General features: G+C 33.6%; 1 protein-coding gene across 7 annotated transcripts in view; it reads right to left on the bottom strand.

The window, feature by feature from the left end:
- The window catches only part of LOC133823056 (pyruvate kinase isozyme G, chloroplastic-like), a 61,790-nt gene extending 48,732 nt beyond the window's left edge, over positions 1-13,058 (bottom strand). For 3 of the 7 annotated variants that reach the window (XM_062255633.1, XM_062255635.1, XM_062255636.1), the window contains exons 1-13: positions 12,580-13,053; positions 12,369-12,470; positions 9,714-9,837; positions 9,082-9,364; positions 8,465-8,630; positions 7,574-7,708; positions 7,351-7,461; positions 7,169-7,257; positions 6,839-6,901; positions 5,948-6,123; positions 5,091-5,239; positions 4,396-4,507; positions 3,991-4,319 (exon numbers count right to left, since the gene is read on the bottom strand). In XM_062255633.1, the coding sequence (XP_062111617.1) occupies positions 6,091-6,123; positions 6,839-6,901; positions 7,169-7,257; positions 7,351-7,461; positions 7,574-7,708; positions 8,465-8,630; positions 9,082-9,279 (795 nt within the window). In that variant the 5' untranslated portion in view covers positions 9,280-9,364; positions 9,714-9,837; positions 12,369-12,470; positions 12,580-13,053 and the 3' untranslated portion in view covers positions 3,991-4,319; positions 4,396-4,507; positions 5,091-5,239; positions 5,948-6,090. The other 4 variants (XM_062255634.1, XM_062255637.1, XR_009888122.1 and 1 more) reach the window with 4 other exon arrangements.
- Positions 13,059-13,365: the final 307 nt, after the last annotated feature.

Below are 13,365 nucleotides of genomic sequence, written 5' to 3'. Positions count from 1 at the left end.
TGTGTATAGATTATCGCGAGCTGAACAAGGTGACAATTAATAATAAGTACCTGCTACCTCGGATCGAAGACTTATTTGATCAACTCCGAGGAGCGACTGTGGTTTTAAAGATTGATCTACGGTCTGGTTATCACCAACTCAAGGTACGGGAAGAGGATATACCAAAGAATGCCTTTAGAATTCGATATGGACATTATGAGTTTCTAGTTATGTCTTTTGGTCTTACCAGTGCTCCAGCCGCATTTATGGATTTAATGAATCAGGTCTTCAAGGATTACTTTGAAAAATTCATGGTAGTGTTCATTGACGATATTTTGGTGTACTCCATGGACGAAGTCGAGCATGAGGAACATTTAAGATTGACTATGCTGCGGCTAAAGAAGCGTCAACTTTATGCCAAGTTTAAGAAGTGTGAATTTTGTCTATCATAGGTGCATTCCTCGGCCATATAGTATCCAAGGACGGAGTTGTTGTAGATCCAGCTAAGGTAGAGGCTGTGACGGATTGGCCAAGACCTAAGAATGCATCAGAAATCAGAAGTTTTCTCGGGCTAGTGGGCTATTATCAGAGATTTGTAGAAGGTTTTTCTAAGATAGCCACTCTGCTTACCAACCTGACCCAGAAACAGCAAAAGTTCAACTGGAAGGATAGATGTCAAGAGAGCTTCCAGTTGCTCAAGGATAAGTTATTCTCAGTACCAGTACATTGTGTACCAACACCCAACAAAAAGTATGTACTATATTGTGATGCGTCGAAGCAAGGTTTAGGTTGTGTGCTGATGCAGAATGACAAAGTAATAGCCTACACCTCAAGGCAGCTAAAGGAATACGAGCAATGCTATCCAACGCATGATATGGACTTGGCAGCGGTTGTCTTCGTATTGAAAATCTGGCGCCACTATCCTTATGGAGAACAATGTGAGATTTATATGGACCACAAGAGCTTAAAGTATTTCTTCACACATAAGGAGCTCAACATGAGGCAACACATGTGGTTAGAACTAGTGAAGGACTATGACTGCGAAATCCTATAGCACCCAGGAAAAGTGAACGTAGTTGCAGATGCGCTAAGTCATAAGAGTTATGGAAATCTAGCAGCACTATCCGGAATAGAAAAGTTGCTTCAGTAAGATCTGATTAATGCCAGGATAGAACTAGTCATTGGACAACTAGCTAACTTTTCCATCCAGTCAAGTCTATTAGAAGATATATGGATCAACAAGGGCATGATGACTCGCTAGTATCACATATGGTTGTAATCAAAGAAGGCAGGACTACGGATTTCTCCATATCAGGATAGGGGTTCTTGAGATATAAGAGTCGGGTATGTGTGCCGAGTAACCATGAAATTAAGATGAAGATTTTAGAAGAGGCATACACAACCCCATACTATGTTCACCTGGGGTCGACCAAGATGACTCAGGACCTTAAGGCACTATATTGGTGGCCGGGAATGAAGAAAGATGTAGCAGAGTATGTGTCCAAATGCCTTATATGCCAACAAGTGAAAGCAGAACATCAGCAACCTACAGGCTTATTGCAACAACTTAGTTTTCTAGAATGGAAGTGGGAAGACATAGCCATTGACATCATGACAGGATTACCACGAGCAAATAAGCAACATGACTCGGCTTAGTTTGTGGTACACAAACTCACCAAGTCAGCTCACTTCCTACTTGTCAAGACTATGTACACTATAGACCAGTACGCAGACATTTATGTTTGAGAAATAGTACAACTGCATGGAATCCACAAGACCATAGTATCTTATAGAGGATCAGTGTTTACATCGAGATTTAGGGAAAGCTTGCAGCAAGCCATGGGTACCAAGCTAAGTCTTAGCACAAAAATTCATCCTCAGACCGATGGTCAGTTCGAGCATACCATACAAATTTTAGAAGATATGTTGCGCGCTTGTGTACTAGACTTTGGAGGATCGTGGAGTAAGTATTTGCCACTTATAGAATTCTCCTACAATAATACCTACCAAGCAACGATCGGTATGGCACCCTATGAGTTACTCTATGGAAGGAAGTGTCGATCGTCGTTACATTGGGACGAGGTAAAAGAAAGACAACTTCTTGGACCTGAAGCTGTTAGAGAGGCTCGGGATGCAGTCGTGCTAATTAGAAAGCGTATTCTCGCCACTACAAGAAAAATTTCTTTTAATAACACCAAAAATGTGTTATCAAAACATACCATAACACTTTTTGATGTGTTAAGACCGACTATGTTATCGTAGGTCAGGGTACTTTACATAACACTTTATCAATGTTATACAAATGTGTTATTATACTGTCAACGATAACACACTTTCTGTGTTATTTTAATAAATAGATAAGTGTTTAATTATATTATTTATAATCGATTATATAACACATTTCAATACTTATAAATTTGTGTTATACTACACTTTAGTATAACACATTATTTGTGTTATATAATGAAGTTTGCATAACAAAATTCTTTACATAAAAGTGTTATTGTAATAGATATTATAACACAATTTTTGTATTATTTTAATATTTAGATAAGTTTAAATTCTCATTATATATTCATTTATATAACACTAATTTATTCTATTATATTTTAATTTTTTTTATATAATTAAAATTAACTTTCTAATATATACTAGCATCATCAAATGAAATTGATTTTCAAATAACAAAAAGTAAAAACATTCAACATTGTATTAACAATCCACAAATTAGTTTAAAACATTCAACATTGTATTAACAATCCACAAATTAGTTTAAAACATTCAACACTGTTTTCAACAACAAAATGTTCTTTAAGTATTCAAGTAGTCTTAAATATTCAACATATTGAAAAATTACTACTTTCAGCACAAAGTATTCTAGAGCTGCCCAACACAAAGCCTTCAAAATTAAGTATCATTTTCTCCTCCAATTGATGGGGAAAGAGACATTTTTCTCGTGCCATATCAGATAAAAGGTAAGATATATGCTTAAAAAAATTAAATAATATGAATCAAATAATAAAAATGTATACAATATAAGACCTAAGCAAGCAATACCAGGTGAACATACTTCAAAATTCAAAATACTGCTATCACACAGTGAATAGATACATATTATACAGTAAACAAACATTAACATTTTCAGGTTAAAGGGGCCTCAATTTCACCCGAAAGACATCTCTGGTTCAGGTGCTTAATTACTGAGACAACATGTTAAAAATTTGGGAGATTTGAGTTACAAAAGCATTTAGAATGATACTAGAGAACCCCAGAAGTAGAAGCAGAACATAAGCTAGATACTAAAAATCAAACACAAAATAAGACAAAAAATCTTTCAGATCAAACCACTATATTCACACAAACATATAGAAAAACATACAGAATAAAAGAGAGAATTGGTAACTAACAGCTAGCTGGGCATAACTGTGATTAAATTAGATTTTAGCCAACTAGTACAAGCCATCCCTTTGGTGCCTAAACTCACAACCAGTTAAGTCTATCAATCTCACAGTGTCTATACATGCAATTTATGCCATGAAATACTCCCAAACAGACGAGACAACAACAAGCTAATGACAATATATATTCCAAATGTGTCATTAAATATAAATTCTTATTTCTTCAAAGTAATCAGACTATAGACAATCAATAGGCCCAAAGATGTACATATATATTTATTGAAGCTAAACCCACAAAGGATAAAATCATATGCACTTTCTTTTTAGATTCCAAAAAACATAGCAGAAATAAAATCCCTACTAAGATGCCAAAATGAATTAAAAAAAAAAATTGAAGTTTAAGAAGATGAGATTTTCAGATAACCAATACTAGACTAGTTAGAATCTCACATCCATTACTGGAGGAAGAAACCTAAATAATTAAATAATTAAAAAGAAATTAAGATATACCATAAACAACATGACATAGGCATTATTTGAAGTAAACAACTAAATTATTGCCAAGAGAAAAGAAACACAGGACTGTGTAATTAACAAAATCCATAATGCTAACCTTCACAAGATCTCCTAGCTCCTCGCTGCATTCTAATTTGTCTTCTGCTAGCCAATTTTCCAACAAATTATTCTTGTTCTGGTTCACAACAAGACGTGATAGTTCCAATGACTCGAAAGCATTAAGCTTTCCTCTGGTCAAGAGAGTACCAAAATACTGCAAAAGGGGTGGTGTTTGCCCAGTTTGTACAGGAACACTCTTCAAGTGTGACAAAATCAACTCTGGACCCTGCGCACATGAATGTGATGAGTAGATTCTGAACGCCATATTGGTTGCGCACCACTTTGGACAAGTGTGACATCCTCTCCCTCTTTCAAATGATCCCTATCCTGAAGTCCGAAACAAATAACTATGTAAGACGATGATGCAAGAGAAATAAGAATATAGAAGTTAAACCTCACTAACCAGTAAGAGCTTGAGTGCTCAAGAGAAGGTTTCTTCAGCGTCATTTATGAATTCCATATATATAGGCAGAACACCATGATAAAGCAGCAGCCTCTGGTTAATCCTTTCTCTGCTAAGCACGAATTATCATGTCAGATAAAATATTTTGCACTTGCAGAACCGTGCTACTCTCAAATTTAATAAGCACCCAAGCATATTTTGAGTGTTGAATATATTCAATTAGCATGAGACAAAATTTGCTGTTAGTGAATATGGATGATAATTATAATAACAGATAAGAAATAGTACTTAGATGGTTTACAAAATCAGTTCAGTTCATAATTATGCATCTAGTAACTTTATTTTAGCTAAGTTGACATCTTGAAGAGTCAAAAGATGTCATCAGCTGTGCTGGCACTGATTTTGCTAATCCTGTTCACTTACTTTCTTTTCCCATATCTGTACATCAGGCAAAATAAGGATACATTAACTACATAAGACTCCTATGTGCCTAATTTGTCAAAAAAAATTCCTACTAAATATATTATTTATGTTCACCTTCCTAATGTTATTTTATGCTACTTGCCCAAAGCCATGTTGTTTACAAATGCACTGTGTTAGCATACGAATCGCTGAAGAGTAATTATGAACCAAAATTACAGATAGAATTGATACATCGAAGATGAATTACATATCATTCCTCATGATAGACTTACTCATTTGTGAAGGAAAATATTGTTGAGTAAGGCCGATAATGACTTAGGAGTACAGCCATAGATCATGTTCTTGTGAAAACAATAATTGGCGTATTAAGAGTGTTTTCCATTGTTGTGGCATGAAAAGCAAACATTTCACCCATGTGGATCTGTAGAAGTATGTAAACGAAGTAATCAGAAGGAATTCAATAAGCAGTACTCAGAGCAGCTTCAACATAGACTAGCTAAATAGAGACCGATGATCTATTGGCAAAGGCATCCAGCACCATATACCACCAGAACATGTTCTTACATGGTATTTTGTGAGGCAAAAGGATGTACCATATCGCATTGTGATGACATGGGGCCTAAGACATACGATACATCGGTGTGCCCTATTTTTAATATTATAAATAACTTATTACATGAAACTTGTAGGTAGACTGATCTGCAGATACCTTATATGTACTCAATATATTTGGAGGAGCAGTGCTAATTGGTAGACTTAACTCATTCCTCAATGCCACATTATGCATTACTTTGACAGATTTCAATGGATATCTTTGTTATAATCACAAAATTAGACGGCAGATATGTAAAATAAAAGAAAGGAAATGACAAGACAGAAAGTTTGCATCAGACAAGAGGAAAAAGTCATACATAACTGATAACTCTAATGTGTCTAAGAATCATTAACATTTTTTTAACTAGAGAATACTACTATAATTATTTTTGTGGGATACACATTACTACAAAGAAAGCAAAAAATTTAGAAAACAAACATATTCATTGAGTTTTGATAATACTTTTTCAATAGCCATTGCACATTGGAAATATATTAAGAGGCCACCCAAGGCCAAACGAATTAGTTAACTTACTTTCCGTGGGCAGTCTCTCCAGAAAGCATGACCGCATCAGCACCTTCCCGTACTGAAATTGCAATGTCAGAGACTTCTACCCTTGTTGGCGTAGGATGATTAATCATGCTCTCCAGCATGTTTGTTGCTACAATAACTGGTTTCTACATTCTCTGACACCTTCTAATTATGTCCTCCTGTACGTAACAAGGAAATTTCATTCATGACAGTATCTGAGACAAATTCAGGATTTTAACTTCAGTATTTTCAATAATCATCATTTGAAGAGATGAACTTATCATATATACATATATATATGGGCCCAGAGACATGAAAAGAAGATAAATACGCTGCATGCGCTGAGCAGGGATGGCAATATATTTTCAATGATACGATATGCTACATCATGAATAAAACGTTCTACATATGGTTATTCAAACTGTTTCCCAAAGCCACAGTGTGCAGCATTCCTTGAATAAGTCAAATGATTAGCAGCTAGTCATGTCTTTATCAGTCTACCTCATGATGTGCCTATGTTATAAATAACTGAGAATTATTTTCTAGCCTTACTTTGTGAATGAGTTTCCCTTTTAGTAAGGAAAAAAAATGTGAATGGATTTTATTTTCCCCAACTTGGTCCAAGAATTGATGCATAAAAGTCAAAGCTTTTCTTATTATGCATTAATCAGCAACTAATACTTTATCAAGTAGTGTTCATAGCAAGTGAAAAGGAGTCCTCAATATTCCACCATGAAAAGAGATTCCAAACAGAAATAATATTACTTGAAAAAATTATCAAAACCACAATATTTCAAAATCCTTTAATACTCTCAAGTATAACTGTCATCAACTTTCTCTACAACGTGCATGATATAGAAGTAATAAGAATGATAACTAAAATCCATGTCTTACCTGTAACAGAGGAACATCCTCAATCGGAAGTTCAGCTCCAAGGTCCCCACGAGCAACCATTGCCTAGTAATAAACTTGTTAATATGATGAATAAAAAGATATGAATTCTTCTGTTCTTTAGCAGAACAGAACATGTCATTTAGCTCTTTTTTTGTAATTCCTTATCCTTCTCAATGATTTGGATAATGTTTGGAATAAAATAATGAGAGAGAGAGAGATAGAGGGGGTACGGTACCAACAATGATCACTGAAGGGTGGATAGGTGTACTAAAGATATAATCTATGACTAAATAAGTGACCACTGATTCACAAAGAGACACTGGAACTAACCCCATCAGATGCAGGAATAATTGAATGAAGATTTGGGATAGAGTCTGCACTTTCCATTTTTACAATCACATGAATGTCTGCATTGCAACCTAGAAAAGAGATTTTAAAAAATTAGTTCTAAACAAGTAACTAGAGTCAAATAACTGGTACTGAACAAACTGATGATAGAAATAATATTTTACTTTTAAGATAATCTTTCAACTCATGAACCACTCTAGCATCTTTTACAAAAGAGACAGCATAGAAATCGACTTGGTTGTCCACTCCAAACATGATATCTTCCCAGTCTTTATCTGTACAAAAGACAGGTACAACAAATCATGTACTAGACTTATTAACCCCTTTCGATATACAAAACTAAAGTAAATGAAAAACTTCATATTAGCACCAAGCATTCCTTGTTACCTGTAATTGAAGGGAGATTTGCACTTTTTCCACGAACATTTAAATGACGCCTTGATTTTAATTCTCCACCATCAACTACTTCACATTTAATAGTATCATGTGTCTTCGACTTAACAAGTAAAGACATCATTCCACCTAACATATAATAGGAAAATTTCAAGTTATTAAAACTAGTAGCAATAAAAAATAATAAAATAATAATAATAAAAAGATCTTACTTGTATCTGCTTTCAAATAACTTTTAACTAAAGGATGATAAAAGATACAAACAGGCATTAAAAGCCATGAGAAGAATATATAAATATGGATATCAGACATTTAAGCTAAGAAAAAATGGCATTCTTCAGGTAGTGGTCACTGTACATCAATCAAATACACAATAAATAAGGCTCACTGGCTAGCTTAATATTGATGAATGGTACCCATATACAAATCAAAAAATGAAATATGCAACCATTTGAAATGAAAGTACAGTAGTTGCATAGAAACAATTGCTTGAGCAATGCAACAGTTACTTCCACATATGACAACTAACAAAAACACTCTCAACATACAATGACCAACTGGAAATGTTGTAGGCTTTGTCCTGGCCTAAGAAACCCTTGTTCCAACAAAAAATGAGGTTAGGAATGCAATGTCATTATGAAAGTAGTCAAGGTCTCTAATACAGAGTTGCCTAATTAAGGGAAGTAAGCGAAAAATAGGATAGACTAACAACAAGAGAAATGTTCCAATAAATCAGACTCAGGTTAAACCAACTATAAAAAGCCATATACCGTGTATTCTATTTCTTCACAGCCAAAGTCTATTCACGCAAATCTATGCTACAGAATACCCATTTACTGGATCATTGATCTAACAACTTAGCACACAGAAGAGGTATCTAATTACCATCAACCACTAGCATGTCTCCAACCTCCACATCATTCACAAAGGCATCATAATTCACGCTGACAGTGTTTTCTGTGCTGACTCCTCTTTTAATTGTAAAATTAAATTCTTGTCCTTCTTCAAGCATTATAGGTTGAGGTAAATTTGCACTTTGAACCTCAGGCCCCTGCAAGAAGAAATTGGTTGTCTCAAACTCTCTTGTATTCATTACAACTTCACAACACATGTAAGAAAAAAGATATAAATAAATGAGGATGAGACTCTCTTGAACTGAAGACACACTAATCTTCAAGGAAGTTAATCGTAAAAGGCACGATGTTTTCAACTGTCACTCCAATCATAGTTTCAGATTTTAAGACACTGCACACTTTGTGAATATAGAAAAGGGTGCACTCTAGACTTAATATTATAGCTTGAACTTGACATCAGAAGCAAGTATTTGATTTAAAGGAGAAGAGTAAAAGAAATTATAGCAAGCACAAAATATATTAATTCTAATAACTTATCATATTTGTCATTGTTAAAACAAAAAATCATATGCTTTATATGAAACAACTTATACTTTAATGTCGGCACTATCAATAGGCTTGTGTCATAAAGAAAAGGGGCCAACACACCTTGGTGTCTAGCATTATGGCGACGACCTTGTCATCAAACTGAGAGTTGTACTCTTTAACAAGATCAATGGTTTTCTGGTGTGATGAATGGTCCCCATGAGACACATTTAAACGTGACACATTCATTCTAGTTTCTACCAGTTTCCATATCATCTCACGTGTGCTTGTGGAGGGACCAATTGTACAAACTATCTTCATTTTTCTTCGACTGTTCGGAGTCGCCCTTGCCTAGCCCATAGAGTAATATTCAATGGACTGATCATCATAAAGAGAGTACTTTGTCCTGAAAAAGAAGAAAACCAAAAGAATAAAACATATATTATGAATACTTCAAGTTTACATAATGCTTTTTTAAATAAGAATTAACAAAACATAAATAATAATATGCACATCCACTTCAAAAATTCACCATGGCTTTATATGTTTCCGGAAACCATGCAAGGGACAGAATATATATACACATGTAACCTTATAACAGTCCCTTAAAATTGTACAATTACCATATAGAGAACATTTCCATAAAACAAAACCCCAATAGGGTGAATTTAACAACTCCAAAAACGAAACGGAATGACCAAAGTTAAAGAATCAATTAAAAAAAATGGAAACAGGCATAGCTCATCTCCGTTTACATTATTACGAGGCTTCCCAAATTTCCCAGCAACCAAACAGCAAAAACAATATAATGGTAGAACCTTTAAGGTTGCCCACACTCTAAAATTGCAACACTGTTTCTTTTAGTAATTTAATCCAGCCCTGAAACCACATCAATTTGTCATAAAACAATGATAAATAAATTGAGAACTTTTGATATTGAAAAAGAAAAATAAAATTTTACAGCTTTACAAGACTTACTGATCATTTCATGACAATCTATTTTAATACTTATCTATATATATACACACGTGAGACATGAATTATACTATGGAAAAATTAAAGATAAAGGTAATATTTAATTTGCTTTGAACACTCAGACAAGTATTTTTTAGCCAACACAATAGAGAGTAGAAATATTCATTGGAAAGAGAAAGGGAATATACATGAGCATATGTGCTAATATAATATATTAGCATGTGTGACATGGGAATATGCAGGCCAAGACTTTTGGTGATGAGAACATACAACAAACATACCATCATGTTAACAAGCATTTATATTTAGACACATGATATATAACACACCTCACATCTCATCTCCTATACACATAAATGATTGTCTTTCTAATCTCCTCTATTAATAATAAAGAGTCCAATATGACACAATTAGCAATCTGTTTTTAATGCTTGTGTTTGGAGCATATATTAGCAAAACAAAAACAAGTATAATGTTTGCAATTTCAATAACTACAGTAATACAATTATAACAAAAAAAAACCCTAAATCCATGCCATTGTGTTCGAAGTTGCAGTCCTCTGCTTACATATATACAAAGACATATTGATATATGTTAGGAACTGTGCAGTTGAAGTTCATAGCTATATACGTGTACAATATAGCATAGACCACATATAAATATATATGCCCATCTGATCTCCTCTATTTTTTATGACACAACCAGTCGTAATACTTATAATATGATTTATCTCTTTTTCAATATGATTTATTTATATACTATTGTGTATGTACGCAAAGTCAAATAATAGTATTTTTCTATATTTTGTTGTCTAATTATGCAAAAGCAGGTTTTCCTTTTTGACATGATGAATAGTTTCTTAAAAGCAAAAACTTAAAAATAGAAAGGCTATTTTGATGTGGGAGTCAGTGCCTAAGACATATAAATACACACAAATTATGAGGAAGTATAAACCCATGAAACAGCAAGCAAAGTAAGGAATTGGTAATGTACATAACACACTTTAGTTATAATACTCAACATACTACATATCTAATTTTGCATGGCACATCCCCACATACTGATTTGCAGAATTATTTACAATGATAAAGCCTAGCTCGAAAACTTGGCTAGAAGATATCAAAGTGTGTTCATGAGTTAATGCTTGGGATGAAGTTACGTTATAAATTTCATAGCAATATCGAGAAGGAAGCATGCAAAGACAGAGTAATGTCAATATACTGATGATAAAGAACCCACAATCTCTTTCTATTGAACCCATTTACTTTCAAAGAGGAATAACTAAATAAGATATCTAAAGCTAATATGGAGTTAAAAATAAAGAAGATCATTTAATTTATTTTATATAAATTACTTGTAAAATAATGTAAAAGCTTGGCAATTTATTATATAATAAGTATGAACTATGGTAAGAAATTTTTTCAGAACATCATAAACTAATTATATAAAAGTGATACTATGATGCTTCCTTGAAATCATTTAACTCACTGGTCCAATTTGACTCTGTAACTATTTCTTCAGAAATATTTGAAAAATTATGGAACAGAGCACATCCCACTATATATAACTAAAACTTACCTCATTCACACTCATAAAGCCATTTATATATATTTATAGCTAAAGAGCATAAATACATGGGTCTTACACTAACACTTACAATTATGGACTCTTAAATAATCAACGTTAAGAAAAAATTCAGGGCCAAAAATCCAATTTCCTCACTGATAGGAAATTATTCACATATATCTTAGTGAATCATTCATTCAAACACCTCTAAGGCATTATTTAAAAGCTTAGTAATATACTTTAAAAAAGCAATACAGACCATCATAAGCAGTCAAACTAAAAAATTTACAGAAAAATCGTTACAAACATTAATTAACACAAATACACTATATATATGTCCACATTGATAACTCTATTATTAACTTTTGATATGGGTAGAATTCCTTTAGTAATAACATCATAATAGCAAATATTAACATATCAAGAGAGAAACCAAAAGAAATCATTGCCTTTTTAATTCAACTTCTTCTTTCATTCAACATCTTTGATCGTTCTCTGCCTCTTCTTGTTTCTTCCTCTTCTTGTTTCTTTATCTCTAACACAATATCTCTTTGAAACATTTTATCAAACAGTATTCTTGCACCAAAAATACAACAATTTTACAAATATGCCTTAATCAAAGAACTCCCAACAAATACACTTACTTCCAATCCTATGAATCTAACTTAATCAAAGAAACATAATGTGACGATCAAAATAATCAATTTAACACATAAACAAATGAAGTGCAGAGCAGAGTACTAAGTACCCAAATTTTCAAGACAATAATGAGCGACCACCATTTCTGTTTATATTTTGGAGCACTGTTGAGAACATAAAGACGAGATTTTTATTTATAATTTATAATTTTGGGAAAGAAATTTGCATACCCTTTGGTGAGGAGAACCAGATCGATGTTCTGTCGAGTGCCGGTGTCAGCATCGGGTATCCGAAGGCCGACATAGGCCTTCCCACCATAAAGCTTTTCAAGTCTGCAAACAAAAACCCAGAAACAGAAAATTGAAAAGGAAGGGAATTGGTGTTCGAATTGTTGTATATATACATACACATATATATATATTTACAGAGAGAAAGAAGTACCGATCGGCGACAGAGAAGAGGGCATTGGAATCGGAGGTCTCGACCTCTAAAATATTGTCAATATTAAAGAACCGCTTGAAGACTTTGTAAAGGATGAGACCGCACAGTATCTCCACCCATATGACCGTACAATTCAAGAAGATGAAGAAGAAGAAAAAGATTGAATATTTGGGAGAAAATGATAATATTAAGAGTTGAGATATTCAATATTTGATGAACTCGTATACTTACCACCTAAGCTTCAAACTTAGACTATCAAGCTTAAATTTCTATTTCTAAAGAAAACCCAGAAAGATGAGAGAACCAAAAATATTTGGTCTGCTATCTTTCCGGTGGAGTTGTGAGAGAGCAGAGGTATTAAGGAACCCTAAGGATTTCGACAGAGGTGAGGGATTTGAGAGAGAAAGTGGGAGAGTTAAGTGAAAAAAACACTAGGAAAAAGAGAGAAAAAATATAATTAAAAATGATGGCGCTAAAAAATTAAGTGGCGCTCAAAAATTTTCAAAGACCCGCTAAGATTTTTTATCTGAAACTATAATACATTTTCAATAGTATTAGATTTTAGTGTTGTGGTATTCCTCTTTTGTTGTAGTGTGCTCCTTATAGTTAACAGAAAAGTTATGCAGATGCGAAGCATCGAGATGGGGAATTCAAAGTCCGAGATCAAGTCTTCTTAAAGATATCTCCTATGAAGGGAGTGAAGTGGTTTGGGAAGAAAGGCAAACTTAGTCCCCGATTTATAAGGCATTTTGAGATATTGGACAAGGTGAGAACAGTTGCATATAG

This window comes from Humulus lupulus, chromosome 3, assembly GCF_963169125.1.
Source record: "Humulus lupulus chromosome 3, drHumLupu1.1, whole genome shotgun sequence".
In the NCBI taxonomy this organism is placed as follows: Eukaryota; Viridiplantae; Streptophyta; class Magnoliopsida; order Rosales; family Cannabaceae; genus Humulus; species Humulus lupulus.
This window is presented reverse-complemented; position numbering and strand designations above follow the sequence as displayed.